This window comes from Narcine bancroftii, chromosome 1 (assembly GCF_036971445.1).
Source record: "Narcine bancroftii isolate sNarBan1 chromosome 1, sNarBan1.hap1, whole genome shotgun sequence".
Classification (NCBI taxonomy): Eukaryota; Metazoa; Chordata; class Chondrichthyes; order Torpediniformes; family Narcinidae; genus Narcine; species Narcine bancroftii.
Window position 1 is genome coordinate 224693698 of NC_091469.1, and position 27369 is coordinate 224721066.

The 27369-nt window shown below is 38.8% G+C and overlaps 1 protein-coding gene across 2 annotated transcripts in view; it reads left to right on the forward strand.

Moving 5' to 3' along the window:
* Nucleotides 1-26268, forward strand: part of lnpep (leucyl/cystinyl aminopeptidase) — a 109079-nt gene extending 82811 nt beyond the window's left edge. For both annotated transcript variants that reach the window (XM_069892184.1, XM_069892194.1), the window contains exons 9-18: nt 3139-3270; nt 8257-8429; nt 12001-12098; nt 15815-16001; nt 17685-17841; nt 19330-19514; nt 20760-20921; nt 21351-21491; nt 22141-22222; nt 23967-26268. In XM_069892184.1, coding sequence (XP_069748285.1) covers nt 3139-3270; nt 8257-8429; nt 12001-12098; nt 15815-16001; nt 17685-17841; nt 19330-19514; nt 20760-20921; nt 21351-21491; nt 22141-22222; nt 23967-24098 — 1449 coding nt within the window. In that variant the 3' untranslated portion in view covers nt 24099-26268. The remainder of the gene's footprint in view (nt 1-3138; nt 3271-8256; nt 8430-12000; nt 12099-15814; nt 16002-17684; nt 17842-19329; nt 19515-20759; nt 20922-21350; nt 21492-22140; nt 22223-23966) is intronic.
* The last annotated feature ends 1101 nt before the right edge of the window (nt 26269-27369 follow it).

Here is a 27369-nt window from a genome sequence, read left to right on the forward strand (position 1 = left end):
TGGAAAGCCACACGTATCAAAGCAATTAGCATTAAATGCTGAAATTCCCAGAGAGATCATGTGATTGATGGAAAAAGGAAATGATAGGACTGCATTGGGAACAGAGGGCATTTATTGAGGATATGTCCTGGACTAGAGAATTTTACCTGTGCAGGAAGATTGCATAGGATGGTGTTACGTTCTTTGAGAGGAGATTTATAAACATTAAACTTGAGAAGAGTGCTCATTTGTGAAAAGATTTTATTTAACATGAAGGTGGTGAGGGTCTGGAAGCACTTCAAGACTGAGAAGAAATCTTCATTAGTTTAGAACATATTTGGATATGTGTCGAAGTGCTCCAGCCAAAGCTTGGAAAATGTAATTAGCCTCCATAGATTCTCTTGATTTGGAACAGACCCAGTTGATCAAAGCTTCCCATTCTATAAATTTTCATGATTCCAATGAATTTTAATATTTTTCCACTTGAACTCTAGAACAATGATAGTCTACTAACTTTTTTATGGAAGGAATAACCATTGTAAATCATTGTACATCATTCATATGTATTTATTAAACACCTGATCATTCCCAGCCAATTGGGAATAGGAAGTATGCCTTGTCTGAGAAGCAAATCAAATCTTTTGAAGCTTATTGATCTTAGAATACAAGCAATGGGAATGGAGTTGGAAACAGCTTCCATTTCTTGAGAACCAAGGGCAGAGCATTAATGATCCAACCCGCAGCTTGTGCAACACTGAAGTGCTTGCTTTGAATTTCATGATTAATGTTTACAAAAGTTTAACCTTCAAATCCTCAGAGTGGCTGAATGATAAAAGTGAATTCATTAATGGATGCCATCGAAAGGTCGTTGGTAAGTCGGCTGTTGCTAGGAAGGATAGTTGTTTCTCTGCAGCTTCTCCCTCAAGGGGATTCTCGGGTGTACTTTTCTATACCAATTTGTCAGTAAATACCGACAGTAATGGGGGGACAGAAGAATATTCTAAATAAAAAGCCCAATTTAGTAATATTTCAAAATGATCCCAGAATAAGATCATTTGTTTTATTTCCACTTTCCTCCATCCCAGTTCCTTTCTCAATTGCTTAACCTGATAAGCAATGGTTTTCTACTGGCTGGAAAATGCATGTGTACCTTTCTGAAATGGACCTTGTTTGCTTAACAGGGTGTGGCAGCAATAATGATAATTATTTCCATTCACAATGGTATTAATTTTGCAGGAGAATTCATTAAATGTTTTTTTTCTTCTGCACTTATCCTCACTGAAAATGTGTTTAATAAAGAATGCTAAATTTTTTTAAAAGATTTTGTTCTCCAATTTATTTTAATATTATGTGTAAAATTAGGAATCACTTTGAATAAATCTCATGCAAGGTAGCTCGTGAATAATGCTGCTCCAACTAAATACCAAATGCATACATTTAAGATCAAGTGCATATGTCTCTGTCACAATAGCTGCAGTTTGGTTAGATCAAATTCATCTGTGGTTCTGTGACCCAGCCCACACGGTATTGACATTCTTCTCAACAGCTTGTAATATAAGTACCTCTGTTCAATGTTGGTTCTCAGCGCTGTGTCAAACCATTGGGCAAGACTGTGTGCTTAAGTTTCCGCCATGCAACTGAAACCCACAAGATTTTAACTGAAGAAGCCATTTTAATTAAAGTTAGATAGTGTACTAGAACGTGACAACCTCTCTAATTTAAAAAAAAATAATTAAAAAAATATATATATAAACGAGTTTGTTACAGTGCGAGTGACCGTGGTTCAAATCTGGTGCCGTCTGCGAAGAGTTTGTCTGTTCTCTCCACGTCTGAGTGGATTTCCTCCGGGCACTCTGGCTTTCTCCACCATTCAAAATGTACTGGAGGTGCAGGTCAATTGTGTGTAATTGGACGGCACGGGCTCATGGGCAGAAAGGGCCTGTTACCGTGTTGAATGTCTAAATTTAAATAATATACATGGAAACAGGCCCATGGACCAAACTTGTCAATGCCAAACAAGGTGCTCTGCTGTTTTAGTCCCATTTGTCCACATTAGGATTATACCCCACCAATCAATGTAGCTGCCCAATTGTTTCACAAAGGAAATCTGTCTGTACCACTTTGTATGGCAGCTTGCACTTCCATATGATCAGCACCCTCTGAGTGAAGAAATATCCATTTTTAAATGCCATTTCGCCCCTACATTGTAGTTATGCCCTCTCATATGAGATTGTCCTATTCTAGTCTGATACTATTCATCTTACTGATGCCCCTCAGGATTTTATAGATCTCAATAGATCCCCTTTCAACATCCTACATTCTATGGAACACAGGCCAAGTTTTTCCAATCTCTATCACAATAACTTCCCTTATCCTGACAAGTTTATAAAACTCTTCTGAACTCTTTCCAACTTTGTAATATCCTTCCTTTAGATCTATTTGGGTGGAGAATGTGTGGAATTCATTGCCACTAACGGCTGTGGAGGCAAATGTATCAGCCATACATCAAATGGCCTAATTCCGCACCTATGTCTTATGGTTAACCAGATTAGATGTTATCACTGTTGCTGGATGGCACCCACAAGATTTTATTTGAAGAAGCCATTTTAATTAAAGTTAGATAGTGTCCTGCAGTAGTTGTGAGACTTCAATTCTTATTTGCACTGGGGAAAACCACACTGCAAGCTCCACTATATCGGAACCTGGATGCGAGAGTGTGTTAAGGACGCTAAAGTCTTCCTAATCATGTAGAGGTTCTGATCTGGAGCTCGAGTTGTTGTCGATGGTTTGAACTGGACTCTGTGTGGCTGGGGAGGCTGTGGAAGTGCTGGTGCAAATGCACGGACACTCGGTGACTCTGGGGAGAACGCTCTTTTGCTTTTCTTTCTCTAACTGGAAGAGGCAATTCAGGCAATTTCTGTCAACGGTGAATCTGTCTGCCTCACAGCAGACGAAAGTAATTTTGTGTAATATGACACTTTTTATTGCATGACAATAAATTGAATCTTGAACTGAATTTTTGATATGACCATTTCTGAAGGTTACCAAGCGTTTGCTGATCGGAAAAAATTAAACTAAATGATGGGATTATGCAAAGGACAATTGCATTTCAGGATAAACATTCAAAATGAGCAACCTTCTTCTGCCCTTTTCTTTCAGGGTGCTTCAATTCTGTTGATGCTGAAGGATTTCCTCAATGAAACCATTTTACAGCAAGGAATTACACAATACCTAAAGGAACATGAGTATGGAAATACGAAAAATGAAGACCTCTGGAACAGTATTGCCAAAGTATGTATCTGGTGTGATGCCTATTGCATTTCAAAGATACCCCATTCTAATAAAATCAGAGACTTTTCTTTCTTTGGCTTGGCTTCGCGGACGAAGATTTATGGAGGGGGTAAAAAGTCCACGTCAGCTGCAGGCTCATTTGTGGCTGACAAGTCCGATGCGGGACAGGCAGACACGATTGCAGCGGTTGCAAGGGAAAATTGGTTGGTTGGGGTTGGGTGTTGGGTTTTTCCTCCTTTGCCTTTTGTCAGTGAGGTGGGCTCTGCGGTCTTCTTCAAAGGAGGTTGCTGCCCGCCAAACTGTGAGGCGCCAAGATGCACGGTTTGAGGCGTTATCAGCCCACTGGCGGTGGGCAATGTGGCAGGCACCAAGAGACATGGCCTACATGGCCTACAAAATCAGAGACATGGCCTACAAAACATACCTTGTTTTTAGAATAAAAGGGTCTTGTGTACCCTTGAACCTGCTCCACTGTTGCATAAGTTGGGTCTCATGCTTCAACTCCACTTCCTGCCTGAAACCCGCTCCCTCCAATTCTCCTATCCTCTGATTCTATTAGTTTTCAAAACCTATTGTCCCTGACCTTGAATTATTCAATTGAGCAGAAGAAGCTGTAAAGATTTCTGATTTATTGTTAAGACATTTTCCTTCCATTTGTTCCATGTGACTGATAGTTTTTAAAAAAAATACCTATACTGGAAATCTGAAATAAAAACAGAAAATGTTATAAATTGTCAGTATTCAGACGGCCTCTGTGGAAAGAGGAGCAAAGTTACACATTTCTCTTTCCACAGAGGCTGCCTGACCTGAGTGCTTTCTGCATTTTCTGTTTCTATCATTCTTCCCTGCGATGGACAGCAGTGAGATACCCCTGTAGTTTCCGCAGATTGATTTGCTTCCCCTATTTTTGTAGAGTCATGATGAGTGCATCACAGAAGTCATCAGGCATCTCCTCTGTGATCCTGATGTCTTCCACGATGTCTTGGAATATCTTTAGTGCATTTGGGCTAAGAACTTTGTAGATCTCGGCAGGAATACCATCCTGCCCTGTTGCTTTATTTGATTTCATCTGCAAGATCGTTTTATTGATCTCATTAACAGGGGCAACAAGTCTAGGACTGGCTGCTGAGAGGTTTGCTGTAAGACAGCAGGATCTTCTGTGGATGGCCTATTGAGTAGGTTAGAAAGGTATTCAGCCAGTGGTTTTTCAGTCCTTCCTGGTCTTTGATCAGGCTCGACCCATTAGTTGACAGCAAAGGTGAGCATCTTGATTTAGAAGGACCATAAACTGACTTTATGGTGCTGAGAAACACTCTGGTGGCATGCATGTCTGCATAGTGTTCCACCTGCTCAGCCTTTCCCTGTCACCACTTCTCCCTCATTTCTCACAGTTCTGCCTGTACTTTGGATTGCAGATGTTTAAACTTGACTTTCTTTGAGACAGATGACAGGTCATTTTGCCATAGGCCTTGCTCTTGGCCAGAAGGACAGCTGAAATGGTCTTGTGGTTTTCATCAAACCAATCTTGAAGTACTCTGAGCATAGTTATTGCAGTCTGCGTGACAACATCTTTGAACTGCTTCCACTTTTGAGAACAGGTTTCCACAAGCAGTGAATTGCTAGAAAGTTTTTCATTAAAGTACATCTTGAAAATGTTAGACTTGGCCTGGATCTTGCTTCATCAGTCTGCTGATGTTCAATGATACTGTGACAGTCTTTGATTGTTTATGATGCAAAGGGGCTACGTGCAGGTTGAGAACCGACTGAACCCAGCCTGTGATTTGTCCAACACTCAGGACCTTGCATGGCCCAGCTGAAGGTGATGTCTTGAAGGTCATGCTGGAGTACTGTGATGTCAAGTAGATGCCAGTGTTTGGGGTGTATTCAAGTCCACAGAACTGTGATCATCCCTTCTCTCCTATATGGATGTGAGACCTGGACTCTGTACTGAGGTCAGATCAAGCAAATGGAGAAATTCCACATGCACGCCATCCATTCCATCCTTGGCATCCATTGGCAAGACCGTGTCTCCACCTGGAGGACTTGGGTCACACGAAGTCCACCACCAAAGTCCCTGATTTTCAGAGCCCAGATGTGGTGGGTGGAACACGCCATGGGAATGGACGACCGCCGTATGCCTTGCCAGCTGCTCTGTCGTGAACTGATGACCATAATGTCATCCTCGCAATTGCTATAAAGGTGCTGTGAAGAAAACCCTCTGCTACTGTGGAATCCAGCTAAGAGAATTAGAAGCTGCAGCTGCTGACAGATCCTGTTGGCGAGCCCAAAAACTGGTGGAAGGCCGTGAACTGTGACGCAGAACATCAGCCACAGTTATTACAACCACGGACTTCCAGTGTCCCCATTGTGCTGGACTGAGCTTCCAAACTGGGACTGCAAAGTCACCTTTGTGTCCACAGATGAACTGCACAACAGCTTGTCTTCTTCAAACCGAAGGACAACCAATATGTTTCTGTCATTCTTATTCTGAGACTTTCCTCCCTTGTTCTAGATGCTACAGGCAGAGGTTATAGCTCGCCGCCATTTATCCTCGAGGCTCATTCTGGTAAAGTCCCACCCAAGCCCAACTACTTGTGCTTTGCACAGCCGACCCAACCCAACCTAAAGATATTTGTAGAAAAGTCAATAAATGTATCCTGCAGCTACATTGGTTTTGATTTTTAAAAAACAGAAGGCACTTCTGGTTGTATCTTACAAATTATTCTGACCTGGATAAAATAAGGTCTGATAAAGAAAGCTTATTGTCATATACACAGGTATAATGTATAGGTGTACAGAAATTCTTCCTGCAGCCAAACACGTGTATAAGGTACCCCAACTACAACAGTATAAATGGCTACAATGAGCCAAGAGAGGAAGATGATAAAGAAAATGATAGATAAGTTCAAGATTCAAGGTTCTTTTTATTGTCATGTCATATACATGATGTACTTCAACTTTTGTCTGCCGTAAGGCAGAGTTACCATGAGCATTGCCCAACACTCCAGGTCCAAACATCTTTCTTTTTTTTAAAAACATTTTTATTGAATTTAATATACAAACCTACATAATAAATGACAATTACATAATGAATCATTTGTATATAAGTAAATACATAAAGAAGGGAGGAAAAAATAATGGGTAGATAAGAAAATATGCATAATTACATTAATAATTATAATAACTTAATCTAGTAATAATCATAATGAATCCAACCTTGTCAGACCATTTATTAGACTATTATATTAAAATAATAAAAATTAAAAAGAGAAAAAAAAACTAAAAACGAATGGACTAATCTAATCTATCCCCTCCCTTGAATCAAGGTGACCTTTTTTTATAATGAAGATTTTTTTTTAAATCAATAATGATGTGGAATCACTGGTGATCCCCAGAGAACTGACAAAGAATTACTGGAACATATAGTAATAATTGGCTCTTTCAATTATAAAAAAAATTCAAAGAGTGGGCCCAATAATTTCTATTTCAATAAAATAGCTCATCTGGCTATCAAAAAATGTAGTAAAAGCTAAGACATTTTTTCTGTGATGCCGATAGAGGTTCATCTGAGTCGTGAGATAAACCAAACAGAGCACTAAATGGACAGGGTTCCAAGTTAATCTCTTTGCAAAATCTCTTTCAATTTTGGGATTCCCAGAACATACAAATCAGATAGCGTTCAAAAATTTTACGTTTCTTCCAAAATAGAAATGGGATAATTTAAATTTCGACATTAGAGTTCTGTGCACCACCTTAAATTGTAATAAGCAGTGTCTTGCACGAAATGAGGAATCATCTGAAAATATTATATTTAAGTCTCTTTCCCAATCTCTTTTGATCCCGGCCATTGGGACTGAATATAAGTCCAGTAAATTAATTTACCTTGAAAATAAAATTGTCTATTTAAAAAACAGATCCAGAGTCTTAGTATTAGAAAGTCAAGGGAAATCCAAAAACTTGGACTGAACAAAATGGCTATTGGAAAGATTAAATTTGGCTGATAATTGTTCGAAAGATGGAAAATTATTTCAAATAAAAATATCCTTGAAACTTTGAATACCTTTTCTATGCCATTCCTTGAAACCTGAATCCAACAAAGATGCTTATCTATAATTGGAATAGCCAGTGGAAAAGCCATCAATTACAAAGAACTTCCTAAACTGAGCCCAAATTCTCAATCTGTTTTTCATCAATGGATTATTTGTTAATTTGGAGAAGGAAAATGGTAAAGAGGATCCTAAAATTGCCAAAAAAGAGGGTTGTTTTTAATAAACTGTAATTCCATTTCTACCCAGGAAGGGTGATTCACTGATTTATCCAAATCTAATAAAATAAAAGTAAATTACAAATGATAATCACCAACAGTATAATCTAAAATCTGGAAGTGATAATCCTCCATTTCATGATAGCTTTGTTTATATGTGGTTTTTTTCCTCGCCAAATATACGTAAAAATAGCTGAATCCAGTGAGCTGAAAAATGATTTGGGGACAAAAATTGGCTATAATCTACCCTGATCACCCTTTTTGGCAACTTCCATATCTCATTGGGACTATCTCTCATACTCGTGAAAATGTCCATGACATTAATCACAAGCCAAAATTAAGTTCACATAGAATTCCTCTTATTCCATCTGAACAGTCTACTGATGTTGAATGTTAGGCCTTGTAAAGAACAATAATTTTGCCATCCATATGGATTTAATTATCAGAGGGAATAATGAGAAATGAAAAAGAAACCTAGTGGGTAATAGGTTCTCCCCTGTGACTGAACGTCTTATTGAATTTAGCCATGTCAAGCTGCTGAAGGTTGAAATGTGAAAGGTGAGGTATTGTTCTGGGCCTTGTAATTTTGTTCAGTAAACTGGAAATAATTGCACCAGTTTCCTCGTGTAGCAATTCTACAAAATGTTGCCAATTGATCCGCAGCTGAATATTCTAAGCTCTGCTTTGGTCTGATCTCACAGGGCATTGTATTTATTTTACAGGTGGCAAGTGTAGATTTGAATGTGAAAGACATGATGAAAACCTGGACATTACAGACAGGATTCCCATTGGTCACTGTTAAATTAGACACCACTACTAATATAATTCACCTCAATCAAGAATGTTTTCTCAGGATCGCTATTTCACAGAATTCATCGTCCTCTTCTTGTTGCAGGTACGGCTATTCAGTTCCTGAAGTTTTGGTAATCGTTGAGCATTTTCCCCAAGAGATTCTAAACTGAAGGATTGATGGAAGAAATATTTGGGCAGTGGTGTTCCCATTTGGTCAGCTAGAGACTTTGCATTGTATTTCAATGTCTTTTTTAAATGCCATCTCTAATTAAGAATAGTATTTGGAGAAAAAAAAATGTCTCAAACCGATAAACCTATAGATTTATTCCTTATTCTCAAGACAATAAACCTGAAAAGTGGAGGGTGTAATGTAGATAAAAAATGAAATTTAATGTAAAATGGCCAAATCTCATTTGAAATGATTCCTGAGGTTTAACAACAAAAAAGTTACATGCAGATGTTATTCCATTAACTATTTCAAGATATGGTTTCCTGTAACTGAACAGTTTTGATCCAAATACGACCAGAATATTGACAGGATTTGTAGGTAGAGGATCAGTATCAATACCTTGACTAGGTTTGGGGTGAGATCTCAATCGGCAGTTTACACCCTTGAGGAATGAATGACTCAGAGTCATCATCTTCAGCCTGTGGAATGTCCATTACCTCCGCAGAGGCTCAAGGACCTCTGCAAACATGCAAGTGCCCCGATGCTATCTGACATTGACCAATTGCGAAACAGTCTCCTCCTATAGGGCAAACTTTATCCCATCAGCATTAAGGTACGCACTATATGTTGTATCATATTGTGGACCAATCACAGAGATGAGTTCGCCTCCCCTCAGATATTTTTCAGTTTTGGTTCCCCCGGTTCTTTTAAATCACGTGATTTTGGAGAAATGAGGGCTAGTCGAATTTTATCAGATAGGCTGTCGTTGACAAGCCGCATGTCCTGGAGCTCCTACTGCCCTTTGGTATCCACAACCATCTCAGCACTCCTCCACAATGTCCCCGACACATGTAAGCCAATCAAGTTGCATTAATCAACATAATTCTGAATTAGACAGACAATCACTTCCATAGCTTTCTACTGTTCCTACACATTGTGAATTGCCTCTGCTCTTGAATCAACCAGAAAATCAAAAGTTTTTAACCTTCCATAATTTTGAAAACAAAAACACTCAAGAAACTCTTAAACATTTGGAAATCTCGTTCAGTTTTTTTCCTCCACATTGGCTCCATTTGGTAGTCTCTATGTAGTCTTGCCACTGTTGGGTAATCCAACATAAATTGGGTGAAGAATGCATCCATTCAGTCTGCAAGGGTGAATCGGAGGAGGGGCTTGCTTGTCTTGTCAATTTTTCATCCCGCCTCCTCCATTCCATTTCCTTTTATGTTTTGGAATGACATCCTCTTCCTAAAAATAACAAATGGTTATCCCATCCTCCCCCCCCCCCAGAAATAAAAAGCTTCATTCAAAAGCTTTGGATTTGCAACCATTTGAACCTCATCTCTCATTTCCATTATTCTATTGTTCCTGCACTCCTGTGGCAATTTCAGATTTCTGTTATCTTTTCCTTTTTGCTCTTCCCTTAGCCACAACTTCTGCGCTCACTAATCTTCACTGCGATTCTTTAATCTTTTTCAGTCAGCACCATGCCACTCACAAAATGCTGGAAGTATTCGGTGGGGTGGTGGGAAGTGGGTGCGGTGGAGTGGGGGGGAGGTGTGTGGTCAGGTTGCATCAATGGAAGACAATATTTGACATTTTGTGTCTGGGAAGAAAGAAGGCAGAAGCCAGAATAAATTGGGAGGGGGGGGTGAAGGGCGAGTAGCATGAAATGGCAAATGATAGGTGAATGCAGACGGGAGGGGGGAAGAAGTGGGAATAATGCAATGGGACGAAGAGGCAGAGAGCCAAGGAAGAGGCTCCGTGATAGAATCGTCGAGCTGAAGAGCAGGAGGGATCGTGGCGAGCAGTGAGAGAGGCTCTCACAGAACTCTTGGAAGAGGGAAGGAAAAGTTCGGGGCTGGCCTACCACAAAGAGATTTTGCAGTGGAGCAGCAAAGCAGGCCACAAGAAAGATTGCAGATGCTGGAAAAGGGGCAAACCAAAATGCTGGAGTAACTCAGTGGATCTGCCAACATCCAATGGACAGACAGCTCCTTGTTTCTCCAGTTATAGAGCATCTACAGTCTTTTGTTTACCACTATGCCCTTGATTCTTACTCTTTTAGTCTCCATCACCTTTGCTTGGTGACCCTCTTCCTGGCTTTCTTTGCCACTTCACATTTAGCCTTTCATTTCCCAATTGATTGGCCTGTGTGTGTAGAGCATTTTTTTTTGTTTTCAGCTTTAACTGGAGTTTCCATTTGTAATTGTATACCTCTATATTTAGAAGTTTATGGATAATGATAAAAAAGATAATGTATCCAAATTTTGCATCTTAAAATCTGAATTGATCCCCCTTGGAACTAAGGGTTAATTTGGAATATTAGGGCTGTTTTACGTTGGGCCTGGCAGCTAGTATTTTAAGAAAACCAAGATTAAAGGAGTATTTTGCACAAATGTACTGAAGAAGCTCAGCAGGTCACGCAGCATTGATGGGAAGTGAAGGGTAGCCAAAGATTCGGGCCTGGGCCCCTTGTCAAGGTACACAAGAGGGAGGGAAATACGTGCACAATGGTGGGATTGCTTCATAGGTGGCAGAAATTGCGGAGGCCAAGATGTTAGATGCAGAGGCTGGTGGGGTGGTAGGTGAGGACAAGGAATCTTGTCCTTGTTACATCTCAAGGTGGAGGGAGCCAGGGCAGATGTGCGGAAAATAGAGGAGATGCGGGTAAGGGCTGAGTTGAAGGCCGTAGAGGAGGTGCCACATTTTCTTGAAGAAGGGGGTCAGGAGGTTCTGGAATCGAAGATCTTGCTCTGGGAGCAGACCTGACTGATGTGGAGGAATTGAGAGAAAGGAATAGAATGCTTCCACATGTTGGTGTGGGAATCGTATGTGGAATTAAGAGTATTATCAGTATTACCATTCAACAATTGAACCAACAATTTTATTTCTTTTGGACTATGAACATTTTTTTATATAGTTGGTCTATTTTTCAAAACACAGTAGAGTTTAAAAAGAATCTGGTGCACTAATTAGGAAATATTCCAAGCTCTTAAATTTATGGACACATATAATGACTCACTAAAGCCAGAGGTGACTATTTCTCTACTGATAGCAAACAATTTCAATTCCGCACGCCCCCTCCCCCCCCATAATTGTGACTTCTGATGTTAATTATGACCACATACATCATGCATATTTGTATAATTAATCTCTTGCATGTAAAATTAGAACAGTGAAAACAATAAACAATTTGGATCAATATAGAAGTATGGAATCGATGTATGAAACAGGGTATTTTACAATTAATGTATTGAGAGTAATTTGTGTTGCAATTGGTTTAAATTATTTTTCTAATAGTGCATGGTAACTTGAAATCTTTTGTTCTGCTTTGAAACAAAGGGTCCGACTCTTTATAGGGCCAAAAGTTTGATATGCTGAAGATTAAAATTAAGAACTATTATCTTGGAATTCAGTTTCCATTAACTCAGCTTCTTCTCTTGTCCAATTTTTAGTAAATGCATCAAAGTGAAATTAATTGTAGTTTTCCTTTTATTTTTAGTAACCTATGGCATATTCCACTGACATTCATCACCAGCAGCTGTAGTGACTATAAACGGCCTGAGTGCATAAAAAAGTGGCTCCTTAAGAATAAAACTGGTAATTTCTTTAACTGTAAACCTTTGATTGACATCTTTTGTTGGGGCTTTGGTGGTTAAGAAGATCAGTTTTGCATGTGTTCTGCATTTTATATAAGTATTGATATTGTGGTAAGAACTAATTGAGATTATATTTCTTTAAAATATTATTGTTCCTTTTATTTAAAGTTGGATTCTTACTCTATTAACAATTAGTCCTTTTTTGTATTTTAATGTTTGTGGAGTGCTAAATGATTTTCATCTTGGCTTAATGATGCATGAACAAATTTTGCTTTCTGAAATCAGGTTATTCTGCAATATTAAAACCACGCTGATGAAGTACCATAAATATTTGAGTGTAATGCAAAAAATTTTGTACTGAAATTTGAGCTCAAAGTAGGGGGGGGGGGGGGGTCGCATTATACATGGGAGTTAAATTTAAAAAAAAAATTCTGCCAGGTTTAAGAATGTAGTCGGCTGCCGATACATTCTATACAACTTGAAGATGCAACCATTGAAAGCTCTGTGGGCAGTAGGATGTTTGCTAGTTCATTTTGAACCACTCCTTATCAGCAGCCGACTACATTGATGGCAGCGCAGCTAGGTTGGGGGGGAGGAGGGAGGAGAGATGGTAAGCATGAATCAGTGGGGAGAGACGCCAGCGTGACTCGAACGGGAGAGGGGGGGAGAGACGGCAGCGCGACGCGGGTGGGAGAGGGGGTGAGAGACGCCAGCGCGACTCGAGTGGGAGAGGGGAAGCGACAGCAGTGCAACTCGGCTGGGAGAGGGGGGAGAGACGGCAATGCGACTAGGTTGGGGTGGAGGAGGGGGGGGAGAGATGGCAGCACAACCCGGGCGGGTGAGGGGGGAGAGATGACAGCGCAATTCAGGTGGGAGAGGGGGAGAGACAGCCGCGGGACTCGGGCGGGCGAGGGGAGGGGGTGTTTTATACACGGGGGTAAAATTTTTTCCCCTCAAAAATGGAGGGGGGTTGCATTTTACACGAATATTTACTCACTAAATGTAACAATTCAAGTGAATACTGTTGTATTATTTGTACAGTCATAAAGTAGATTATTGTTTAATATTAAAGTAATTCTTTCCAACCGTCAGAAGAAAGCCAAGTTATTTGCAGTTTCTTTCCAGAAAAGAGCACAAGAAACTAGAAGCAGGCAAAAGCCACCTCTGTCTTCCCCCACCATTCAATATGATCATGGGTAACCTGACTTCTGCCTCATTTTCCCCACCTGAACCAGTTCCCCATAGCCTTTGTTGGACTTGTGTTAATTAAAACATTCTGGTATTATAACAGCACAGTATAATTATAGTGGTTACATTATCAGACTAACAGCTAGATTTCTGGGTCATTGATTCAGGAGGCATAAGCTTAAATACCACTGGGAGTTTAAATTCAAGTAATGATATTTTTAAAAGTTAATAGTAGTAAACCACAATATCAATGGATTGTTATTAAATCAGAGACACATAAGAGGCTGGAGATGTTGGATTCTGAAGCCAGACACAATCTGGAGGAATTGAGCAGGTCGAGCAGCATCAGTGGGAGAAAAAGAGTAGTCGACGTTTCAAGCTGAAACTGAGTCCTGATGAAGAGTTTCAGCTTGAAACATCCACCATTATTTTTCGACTATTCTCATTACTTATCTGTCTGTTCAGCTTGAGAACAATTTATGATGGGCAGCAAATTGCTGGCATTAACACCAAAGTCCAGCCCCGTGAAGTAATAAATACTTTTTTTTAATGGAATATGATGTGGTTTAACATAATGTATGATTCCAGAAACTCATTGGATTTTCTGTACACACTCTGCAGAAAGTTTATTTAATTGCTAACATTTCAGTCACGGCTTTTCTCTCATGTTCTTGTATGTATTCTTTGTTGCACTGTCTCCTAAGAATAACTGATTCCACAGTGACAGGAATGGACATTCAAGAAGTGATGAAGTCGAGAACGGACATTTGAAGGGTGGCGTGGTTAGCACAGTGGTTAGGGCAATGCTAGTGCCGTCCCAGTGTCCTGGGTTCGAACTTACCACTGTCTGTCAGGAATTTGTACATTCTCCCTGTGAATGCATGGGTTTCCTCTGAGTGCTTTAGTTTCCTCCCACCTTCGAGATGTATGGGGTCAGTAGGTTAATTGGTCACATGGGTATATTTGAGTGGTGCAGGTTCATTGGCCAGAAAGGCCTGTAACTATGTTGTATCTCTAAATTTAAAACAATTAAAAAGTGGAACCCATTATCTAAAATGTAAATATTTAGTCTGTGTTGTCAACATCATAATGACGCAAAAACATTTAGGTTCAATGAAAATACGTGCAGGAGTAGGCCATTTGGCCCTTCAAGCCTATACCACTATTCATTATGATCATGGCTGATCACTTACTCAATACCTGCCGTCTCCCCATACTCACTCAATGGAGCAACAGTATGAAGCTTCAAGCTCAAAATTCTGCACTTGATATCTGCAATTGATATCTGCAATTGTTTGTCTTCACGTTGATCCTTTGCAGGGCCAGGACAGTTGTCTCAAACCAGGAAGAAAGTGAAAAATATGCCCATCAGCAAGTGGCTGATACAGCAGAATTAACATAAATTTAAGGGCAGATTAGATTGCTGACATTCTTTCAGCAAGGTTGGAAGAGTTCACATTGGAACAGACAAGGTTTTAAGTGAATTATTAAAAATTGGCAAATAAATGATCTGTACAGTACTGTTTGAACCGTACAAATACTTTATACTCTCATTTAAACTTGAATGCTCAGTATCTTTTTCTACCAACTTATTTTACTTTGACATCTTCTTCTGGCCGCCCATCCCATAGGATGATGATGGTTCCTTTCAGTCATTTTGTGGGGTTTAGTATGAGGATACCCCACTCCTCAGAAAGGAAGAGTGTGTGCGTGAATGGATTTAGGTGAGTAGGGGGGCTGCACAGGTCCAAACCCACCCTCTCGACATCCTCTCCTGGATCCAGCGGCATGGTGAGGTCCATGATGGCCAGGGGGAGTTCTGTTGTAGTTAATGGCCAGGCCAAGCTTTGAGGCAAGGGATCCCCTTTCCATGCTTCATGGCATGTGTTTGCTAGGTGGCCATTGATCCTTCAAGAGAGTTTGTCTGCTCTTTGACAGATCTTGTTTTACAACCTGCAGGGTGTCTAGCCACCCTCCTTACTAGGCAAGTCTGGTGGAGGAGCCGGTTTAGTCACTGACCACCCAACCATGCAGCAGGTAGTATTGGGTTACATGGTACCAGTAGCACTCCGACGAGTGACCTGACCAGGGTCACTTTGACGTACATCATCACTGAAGACATAGCCTTGATTAGATCCAGAGTCTCTTCAGTTTTCCATTGTACCTTAACTATGACCAGTGTATGACCATATTAGTGGCATGATGGTATACATTGATCTTGGGTCCTCAGCTGTACAGTTGTACTGCACAATAAAAATTCTTTACTATTGACACTTTTACGGTTACATACAGAACCATTAACTTTTATTGGACCTTATCTTTAAAAATGGCATAGACAAAGGAGGAAAAACCCAACACCCAACCCCAACCAACAAATTTTCCGCTGCAACCGTGTCTGCCTGTCCCGCATTGGACTTGTCAGTCACAAACGAGCCTGCAGCTGACGTGAACATTTACCCCTCCATAAATCTTCGTCCGCGAAGCCAAGCCAAAGAAAAAGAAATGCATTTGCACTTTATTTTCCATTAGATACCATTGATCTGAAAGAACCAAGTGTGGCTTGGGTGAAGTTTAACGTGAACATGAGTGGTTACTATATCGTTGATTATGACAAGAGCAGCTCAGAGAAATTAATTGTATTATTACAAAATGATCACTTGGCGATAAGTGATCAGGACCGAGCTGGCCTAATCAATAATGCCTTTGTGCTTGCAAGGTAAGTGCTGCCCTTTGACTCTTTTTAATCATTCAAGTTTGGTGCTTGCTTGTACTACAAATAGTCAACAAATCTGTATGTTTGGTGTTGTTGCTAATTGTTTACTTGGCAATGGTTTATGGTTTAATTAAGATTCATTAAACAACGTTATTTGCAAGCACCTTTATGATTGTAAGATAAAAATATTACTCAGTTTTTGCGTAACAGTAGAATTGATTGTGGAGGTGAAAGGCAGGTCTGCTTAATCTCATTAAATAGTGAAGCAGACTTGACAGGCCAGGTGGCCTACTCCTCGTCCTCTTTTTATGTTCTTAGCATCTATTTTATATTTTAACAGTTGTAACAATCAAATCTCAAAATTTTGGTTAAATGTAGTTGACTATGCTTATTAGACTATGCTACTCATTGGATTTGGTCGTCCTTTCCTCAAAAATATACATTAATCTTGCAGCTGGGTCAAGCAGTCTGATAATGCAAGCTAAATGGCATTCAGATGTTTGCTTACTCAATGGTACAACAGCTGTGACATTCTGGATACAAGGGCATAAGAAATTTGATAAAGCCGTCGGCTTTCTCTGCAAATCTATGACCAAGATGATAGACCTTTCGGGCATGAGCCCTTGATCAAGCCCGAAACGTCGGTTCTGTATCTTTATCTTTGCTACATAAAGCACACTGTTTGACCTGCTGAGTTTCTCCAGCGTTGTGTTTTTATTGAAGTTGGGGTAGTGCAGTTAGTAAAGTGGCAACTTAATATGAGGATGGAAGTTGGCTCAGAACATTGTGATGTGAAATCTTATTGGAGGAAATTACAAGGGGCAGGAAGCATTGCCAGGTGTCATCTATTGGCCTTAACAGTTAGTCAAGATGCAGGAAAGTGTAATGAAATGGGAAATTAGAAGTACGTGCTACTTTCTTAGTGCAGTTGTTATCATGGGTAACTTTAATGCATACATGGATTGATCAAACCAAACTAACAATTATACTATGTGGCTGGGTTTTTTTATTAAGACCACTATGTTGAGGAACCAATTAGAGAATGGGCTTTTCCTGACTGGTTTTGGGCAATGAGTAAGAAATGATCTTGTGCATGGTCGCTTTGGAAAGAATGGCCATGATGTTTGAGAATGCTTGCTAGAACGTCAGGTGAAGTACTCGAATCAAAAACTAGCGTCCTTCACCTGGGCAAAGAAAACTGAAGGTTTGAGACACAAGTTTGCTCTGATAGATTTTCAAATCACAAAATGGGTAACGATTTGGTGTTGAACTGTGATCTTCAAAGTAATATTTTTTAATGAAACTGTTCAGGCTGTGAAATATTTTGAGGGTTGCACAGTGATTTTTGGTTCTGGGTTGATCCTGATCTCTCTGTTCACATATTCTCCCTGTTTTTTTTTGCTCCCAGTTTATTTTCAAACACTGAAGACTTGTTGGTACATTAGTTGGCTACTGTGAATTGCCCTACTGTCGGTGGGTGGCAGGAATTGATAACAGATGAGTGAGAATAGGTATCAGGCTAATGGTTGGAGGAATGTGACTGATGAATTTTCTCTGAGCTGGCATAGATTCAATGAGCCAAATGGTTTCTGTATTGTAAATAAACATGATAAGAAACTGACCACTATGCAAGTAAAAATCAATCCTGAATTTTTCAGATCAATGTGTTTTCACCTTGTCCTTTAGTGCAGGGAAAATCTCAGTGAAGACAGTGCTGAATCTGACAAGCTATTTGAAGTATGAAGACAGCCCAGTACCAATAGTTGAAGCATTGGTGCAATTCAACAGGATCTATATGCTCATTCAAAAGAGGGGTAATCTCTCGCTCTCTAATCGGGTGAAGGTATCAGATGTCTTTCAACTTCACTGTCTTGTTAATTTGCCATGTATCTGCCGCAAAATCCTGGGAATGTGTTTGTAGAATCATTGTGTTCTACTTGCATAAAGCTCCAGTGACTCTAATGGATTTGACCCAAAATTCCATCAGGGCTGCATAGCCTTTTTTCAATATGTGAAAATTGCTATTTCTGGAGCAGAAATTCAATAATGAAATAAATCGTGCATGTATATAGGTACTTCTACATAGAACAAACATGTGTGTGATTACATCATTCATAGAGCATTGGTCATTCAGAGCATTGCTTGGAGAAGATGGGTCAAGGTGATTCAAAGCATGCCTGTTGCTGATCATTCATTTCACACAGGTTTCATTAGCATTGGATGTTCTGCAGAAGTAAACTTTAAAAGGGATCTTCCTGGGCATGTTTACAACTGACAATGAGAATCCAATTAGGAGTAGGTCACCTTTAAGTTATTTACGTACCGGCTTCCCTTTGAGACCTCTTCCCCCACCCACCCCATGTAGTGACAATCCCAAACTCTTAACCAAGCTCGTACCCCATGCCCAATATCCAAATGACAATTGTTAACAAGCTCAAAGTACTCCTATGCAGCAACCATTCCCTACTACTTGGCACTCCTCCAAAACCACCACCAATCAAAAAACACCAACACTGCATGTATGCGTCCTCCTTTGTATATTCTGTATTGGCACAGGATGTGAAACCTTTTCCTAGAGTAAGGTCGATTCAATAATATCTGTTATCATGACCCAATGAATTTCCAAATAGTGGGGGGGGGGCTTCACCGATAGTAATTTGTGTACCACTTTGCTGATGACGTTCTAGGTAACTGAAGCTTGATATTCAATTAATATAACTGATGAACATACATAATTATTCTCACAAATTTTTGAAAATATGCACTGTAAATATTTGTGTATAATGCGAAAAACTTTCCCCCTTTTTTCCCTCAAAAATAGGGGGGGGAGGTCACATTATATACGAGAGTAAAAATTTTTTAAAATTCTGCAGGCGAGCGGTAGTCAGCAATGCGACTTGGGCGGTTGGGCGAGCGGAGAGATGCCAGCGCGACTCGGGCGGGTGAGCGGTAGTTGGCAGCGCGACTCGGGCAGCCGGGCGGGCGAGTGGTAGTCGGCAGCGCGACTCAGGTGGGTGAGGGGAAGGGGGGTTGCATTATACACGGGGGTAAAATTTTTCCCCCTTTTCCCCTCAAAAATGGGGGGGGAGTCGCATTATACATGAATATTTACGATAATTCTGTAATGCTTTTATTTTTAGAGCATGAAGTCCCAAATCCACGGGAACAATACTTTTGAATGAAACATTTTTCAATAGTTATCTTTCCCGCGTTTTAGCTTTATTTTGTGTTTAGTAACAGATTGGGATGGTTCTGAAATGTGATAATTGCTGCTGATAAATTGGAATATATTTTGTGCATCATGTCCAAACTGTTTGTGTCTGTTTTGTAGGAATACATTTTTGATATTTTTGGAGACTTGATTGACCAACAAACATGGAGCAATAATGGATCATTCTCTGAAAGGCAACTTCGTTCCAAACTTCTTGCTACCGCATGTGATTTGAAATATGACTCTTGTATTCAGAACGCAAGTAATCTGTTTACCAAGTGGATGAACAGTTCAGACTTAAGTCTGTAAGTAGTCTCAAGTCTGTAAGTAGACTCAATGATGTAACCTTTTTGCCTTAAGTTCAAAGCCTCTAAGATATATTTGAATCTCCAATTGTCGATTGTTAATGTTCGACCATAAGGCATAGGAGCAGAAATAGGTAGGTAATTCAGCCCATCGAGTCTGCGCTGCCACTTCATCATGAGCTGATCCATCTTCTCCATTGCCTGGCTTCTCCCCATAGCCTTTCATGCACTGGCTAATCAAGAACCTATCAATCTCTCCCTTAAATGCACCCAAGGACCTGGCCTCCACAATTGCTTGTGGCAACAAATTCCACAGATTTACCACCCTCTGGCTGAAGAAATTCCTTGGCTTCTCTGTTCTAAGTGAACATCCTTTAATCCTGAATTTGCACCCTCTTGTCCTGGACTATGGAAAACAACCTTCCTACATCTACTCAGTCCACGCCTTTCAACATTTGAAATATTTCATTTAGATCCCCCTCATTCTCCTAAATTCCAATGTCCAATATTTGTAATATTTAATTGCTTATCTATGTTTTAATGTAGCATGAATATATCATTCCACAGAATTTTTTTAAAAATCTCTCCAATAATGAACTTGAATACATTTGTTTTTTTTATTGCTGCATTGGATTGGGATATTTCTAGCAGGTCCAATGGTTATTGTTCTTTCCTAATTGCCCTTTATAATGTGGTGATGAGTTGTTAACTTGAACCACTGCAGACCTGTTTGTGGAAATAGTCCCACAACCAAGAGACACCTGAAAGGCTGCAGCCATTGGAATCTGGGACAGACAACAGTCTGCTGGAGGGACTGGAGTCCTGCACTATTATCACCATTACTTGTAAACCAGTATCTATTTATTATCAGTGGTAATAATTGTGGGGATGCCTAAACTTAAATCACAATTTAAGTTTCCATCTCACTATTCCTTTCTACTTGGGGTGGGGTTGGGGGGGTGGTGGGCAGCAGCAATCATCTTCATTTGCACTATCTCTCAAAATTTTTGTTTTACCACATTCTTTCCTCCTCTTCAACTTCTTTTCAAGCTTGTGTTATAGAAAATGAATATGGAAGTGAGAAAAGAAGGTATCATCCAATCCAACAAGTAGTGCAAAATAGATGTTCAAACCTCATTTTATTGATTTATTTTTGCTTCTAAAATGTATCTGAACCTTTCCATATTCTTTCTGTTCAGTCCTTTCTAAATTGTCGGTCTCAGTTTCACTTTTTTTAAATTGCAGGTTGCCATCTGATCTGACTACAACAATCTTCACTATTGGAGCACGTACTCTTGAGGGCTGGACGTTTATGTGCCAGATGTACAGCCATTTGCAGTCGAAGACGGACAAAAGCAAAATGCTTACAGCCATGGCAAAAACCAACAATGTTCACCATCTGATCTGGTTTGTGGGATGTTAACTTCTGTGCCAACTGACAGTTTCATTAAAATAACAATCACAATTAATGTGGATAGAATGCATTTATATCTTTTCTTTTAAGATATGTTCAGCATCTATGGCATGTTTCAACTCTAACAAAAGATGTCAGGTTGAATCTTCTGCTTTTTAAATATTCATCAGAACATTCCCAAATGGTTGCCTTAAGTAAGACAACATTTTGGAGGGAAATTTCCTCTATTCTTGAAAATTGTATATATATTTACACACCAATATATAGATTATTTAAAATGTAATCAAGTCCATAGCCCAACAAATTAGTCTCGGAACAGCTTTTACACGAAATACTGAATTATTGGATAAAACTCATTTTAATGATTATTTTTCAGTGTTTCTCACCAGATAACTAATGGATTATCTTTGCTTGACTCTCAGGCTGATGTACAACAGCTTGCATCATGACACCATTCGGACACAGGAACTACCTTTTATTCTTGCTACTTCCAGCAGAACCCCAGTTGGATATCTTTTTGCTTGGGATTTTGTCAAGGAAAATTGGGATGAACTGATTAAGAAGTAGGTACTTAATGCTGATATTCTTTTATAATTATATCTAATGTGCACATTATGACGCCTAAAAATACATTTGACTTTTGCATACGCTTTAGCACATAGAAATTGGACTTGTAATTTGTCCTTTACATTACATCTTCCAATTGATTTTAAAAAATTGTGCACATTGAGATTTCATTTGTTTATCTTCTGTAATATTCATCATATTCCCTCCACAATGCCAAAGGCATCATTTTGTTTCCAGTCATAATATGTTAAGTCAGGTTTGTTCAACATTATTAATAAATAATGTACACAAATATGTATATTCTAACCACCAATGTTAAGTTAATTCAATGCTATTAGCATTGTGTACCTCATTAAAAAATTAGGTATTTAATAGTTCATTCCTTGGGCTTGTAAACAATATATCTGAAAATATAGAGCACTCTGTTTCCATACTCTTTTCAAAATTTTGGGAGGTGCTTGAAAGAAGAAGGTATGGCTCAGGCCCAAAATATTGCTTGTGTATCATTGCTATATAAAGTACACTGTTTGACCTGCTGAGTTTCTCCAGCATTGTGTTTTTAACCATGTTAAGTGATCTTCTTTGAGTCGAACAATTTAAAGTTCAGTCCATGAAAATGCTTAATTTTTCAAACTCTATTATTAGGTTTCATCTCGGATCGTTTTCTCTTCAGACCATTATCACTGAAACTACATCACAATTTTCAACGAAGGCCCACCTGCTTGAGGTTAGTGATGTTTTGATTGTGAGTATATTCATACCAATTTTAATTTTTAACTGTATGGTACATCCATTGGTTTGGCTTTGATTAGTGTAAGCAGGCCTCAGCCAATTTAGTTGCACATAATGATTGATACTGATATATAGTATAAAAAGATTTTTTTTTTTAAATGTGTACTTTAAATATTTTGTCATTGGAAATCATATTGTCCCAACATGTTTATAATAATGGAACTGATTAAACTATTAACTATATCAAACATTTTAAGGAATAAAAATGGTTATTGATGAGGAAGAAATATTAAATTAAAATTTCCTGCAAAACAGTCCAGTTCCTTGTAAGATAGAATCAGGAACAAGTGGGAATGCACATGAATAAAATGCTGTCTTTCTGAACACCCTAGGATATTTGAAATTGCATATTAAGAACTTGCTGGAAATCATGTGCTCAAGTCTGTATGCGTTTAAATTATATTTCTTTCCTCTATTTGCCTCCTTCTCTGACTGAATGGTCCGGGATCTGTCATTTTGCATTCTCATGTGCCTTTCACTCAGATGCAATCTTTTATAGTTTCATGATAGTACAATTATGAAAATTTAACTACAGGGCACAATATTGTCTCTTAGACAAAAAAATCTTCTCTTTGGCTAGAACCTCAACTCTTGGATGCAGTCCTTTTGCCCTTTTATTTCTCTTTAAGCTTTATTTACCACTAATTACCATTCCTTTTAAATTTATAATTTAATTTACCATATACAGTCATTCCTATGTAAAGGTTGAATCCCTTCCCCTTTTTTTTGGCCCAAAATTGCATATTTTCCATATATCCCATGTAGAAATTGATTCTACCCCCCCTCCCCTATTTTTTGCCCCGACTTACCGCCCACCTGAGCTCCCAAAGTCCTGACCATGAGCCCCTCACTTCGGCCATCCACCCTCCTGAATGCTTGACGCCTCGGCTGCCCGCCCATCGGAGCTGCCGACACCCGAATGCGGATTCTCTCCTTGACTGCCCACCCACTGGAGCTCCTGGTGCCCCAAGCGCAGACTTGTCACCTGGTCCTGGCCATCCGAGCTCCCAACACCTTGAATGATGCAGATTCATATGGCAAAGTAGTATCCATGTTAAAGTCGGCACCCTCCAAATTTGACTCAAAGAATTGGTCTCCAAAACTCAACTATTGCATGAGTATGTATGGTAATTTAATTTAGACATACAGCATGGTAACAGGCCCTTCCAGCCCCTGAACCCATGTTGCCCAAATACCCCAATTAATCTCCAGACCCTGTACGTCTTGAAGGGTGGGAGGAAACAGGAGTGGCCTGGAGGAAACCCAAGTAGAGACGGGGAGGAACTACAAGCTACTTACAGATTCTAACCCAGGTCTCTGTAATAGCACACTAACGGCCACCCAATATAAAAATAGTGCCCCTTCTAAGATTGTGTATACTTTGTGAAACTAATCAGAAATTATCCACTGGATTACTACATAGACCAGCTTTTAGAATGCCTTGGCACCCATTTTTAACAAAAGTAATGGGAGGAGAAGCAAATTATTTTATGTAGCAATACACTGGTTCTCAATCTTTTTCCTTCCACTCACATATCACCTTAAGTCATCCTTTACAAACCGCAGAGCACCTATGGCATCCTAAGAGAAAATGTAGCACCTGCCATCCGTTTAAGGAATATAACCTTTGTTCCACTTTTTCTAATTTACACTAATCCTTGTTTTATTTTTAATCATAGGTCCAAACATTTTTTGAATCACTGGCGGACAAAACTTCTCAGCTTGGATCGGTCAAAGAGGCTCAGGAAGTGATTCGTTTGAACATTCAATGGATGGAGGAAAATATGAAAAATCTGGATAAACAACTGTAGAAATTTTTCGTAGTTCCGCAAATTGAAACCTGTATACCTATGTGCTAAATGAATCTAAATTGCAGTTGTGTAAAGCAAGGTTAAGTCTATTGTCATTTGCAACTTCAGTTTGCACTATTGAAGAGTTGTATTAGCTCAGGGTGACTTGAATATTAATTTTATCTGTGGGGAGCTGCAAAGCAAACCTTAATGGTTTTTGGTAATGGGTAAATGTATATACAAAACGACATTTTTTTAACAAGCAAGATAACCTATTTGGTTGTAGCCATTTATCACGTGTGGAAAGAATAAGAAATTGTTTTCTAGCAACTAAAGGTGGAGTGTTCAGCTTGGCTTTTAATTTTTGTGTTATTTTAGCAATTGCTTTTCAGTAAAGACTTTTCTTGCAATTAGGTTTTGACTTAATAGGAAACTTGGTGCATCACTGGCCTTCTCTGTAACAAAGACAAAAATGAAATGACACTTCTTTGTGAAGCATAATCTTTCCAAAAAACAGTGTATGGTGGACACCATGTATTGCTTTAACTATATCAGTTACAGGAATCCATACATCTTCAATTACAGAGGGGATCTCAGAGACATTTCAAATTTTGAAAGGTTTTGATAGATGTAGATAAGATGTTTCCCTTGGTGGGTGAATCAAGAATAAGAGGTCACAGTCTTAAAATTAGAAGTTATCTGTTTAAAACAGAGATGAGGAAGAACTTCTTTTGTCAGAGGGTCGTCGATCTGTGGAACTCACTGCTGCACACAGCGGTGGAGGCCAGATCACTGGGAGAATTTAAACAGGAAATTGATAATTATCTAATTAGTAAGAGTATCAAGGGATATGGGGAAAAGGCTGGAAAATGAGCATGGTTCAACTTAGTGCAGTGTCACAGAACAGACTCGATAGGCCTAGTGGCCTGCTTCTGTTCTGCTTCTTGTGATCTTGTGACCAAAAAAATGAGTCTAATCTCCAAAATGACTTGTACAATTGTTGGGATACCATTTGTTAAGAATCTTACTTGAGTATCATCATAAACCAGTGACCCTTGCTTTTGTACCTTTTCAATTTTTTTTCTTCACTTCCATTGTATAGTTGCTACTGAATGTACACTTTTATTAACTAAAGCTATAGGCTATATATAAAGAAAATTGCAAACTTACAAAGCTTTTTTCAAAGATTCTGTGATCATCTGAGCTTTGCTACTATAAGTTGTGTCATCAGAATTGTTCAACAAAATTAGTGCTACTTCTCACTGACAGCATGTATGTATTTAACAAAAGTACAATTAATTGTAATTAAAATGCAAGGCCATCCGAATTTAATGTTGAAAAAAAACTACTGTATATCAGTAGATGTTGCAATAAATATTTTGACAGGTGGTGATCCTGTGTCAAAAATGCAATGCGGATTTAGAAATTGTGGAAGTTGATCAGTGGTGTTCAAACTATGCGAATCGTCTAAAAGAGTATGCAAAAAAAAAATCAGCTACTTCTAGAGTTAATGCATTTGTTAGCCTCATAATATGAATTGAGAAATATTAGGTAGGATGGTTTACCAGTGAGTCAGGTAAATCATGCTTTCAAACCATTTTTGAAGAAAACAGGAGGAGTTTAATTAAATGATTACAAATAACAAATTCAGAAGTATCCAACCATGACACAAGTAAGTTCCACATTGACAACTGCTGTTCTTTTTTTTCAATGAGGTGAGCTTTTTTAAAAAATTTGGTAATGTAACTAGAAACGTGAAATGTTTAACCTATATGTGTGCAGCTTAAATGGAATTTAAGCAAAGTTTTAAAAACAAGGTGAACCTCCCCAAAATATTACCATTGTATTGAGAGTGTGCTCGTCACTTGGGTGTAGAGCAGGAATTCATTTTTTTCAATGTTTGGAGTTTGTCAGGTAATAATTATTAGCTTTCAAATAAATGTGCTACATTTGGAAGCCTGCATTTATTTTAGCATTTTAATAAAAATGGGAATAACAAAAGTGCAAATATTTTCCTGATCAAAATGTCCATAGAATTGTAAATCTATTTAAGATGTTTGGTTTGTATTGTTTTGAAGCTTGGATACACAATACTTAGCTGGAATACAATCTAATGCAAATTGAAAAAAAAATGTTTGAAGTATTTTCTTCCATTCCTCTATGAAGCAGATTAATAAATTTTAATAGTTTTGGACTTGTGTACTTATTACTGAACAGCAAACAAAGCATTTGGTGAAAATAAATTGATGGAATCTCTAACTGGACAATGTAAATTAATGTACAAGGTTATAAACATTTGTATTTAACTTAAACAACAGATTGCTCCAATATTAAACTATTTAAAGTTTTAAAAAAGGCTATTTAATGTGGAATCTTTAGTTCTTAAAAATATACATATTGGACGAACTGAATTGTTCATGTTCTGAACAAGTTGTACTATATAATCACAGTGATCTCCAGTTATTAAGGCATGTCTGAAGTCATTTTATCTTTGTTGTAGGATGCAATAGGTACTCTGTGATAAGTAAGGCATTACTTAAGGTGGTATGTGAGTGGTATGCAACTGCTGCAACCGTGTTTCCCTGTCCCGCATCGGACTTGTCAGCCACAAACGAGCCTGCAGCTGACGTGGACATTTACCCCTCCATAAATCTTCGTCCGTGAAGCCAAGCCAAAGATGTGAGTGGGGAGAAAAAGGTTGAAAACCACTGCATTACACATAATACTAAAGCATTTAATTAGCCTTCAGAAGCAACAATTGGATAAAGAAGCAAAATCTATCATAGCTGGGTGATCTTCTAATTTGTGTTTCCAATGGGAACCAAACTGCAAAATTTAAAATTATGATAAAATTATTCTTATGTTGCTGGATTGACAGAAGTCACTGAAATTTTAAATCAAGTCAAGTTTATTGTCAACTGCATCACATTATATAGATAAAAAGGAGATGGTTGAAGATTTACATATAGAAAGCCCACAAAGATCCCCTTCCCTAAACCAAGTCCTGACCAGGAAACCTGAACAGTTTTGATTAGATTCTCAAATCACTTTGTTAAAAAACCCCCCTGCGTGCTGTAATAGAGTTGGGAAAAAAATGAGGTGGCCCTATTGAAGTAGATGGAGAAAAGTTTTATTTTATTCAGATTTAACTTCAACTTTGATTTTTTTTTAATAAAAGGAAAGAATTTGAAGGTACAAGAAAACTTTAAAAATAAAGGCTTAGATTATGTTCTGTTGCATCCAACAAAATTAAAAATTTTCCTTCCCGGAGGCAAGAAGAAATGTTTTAATG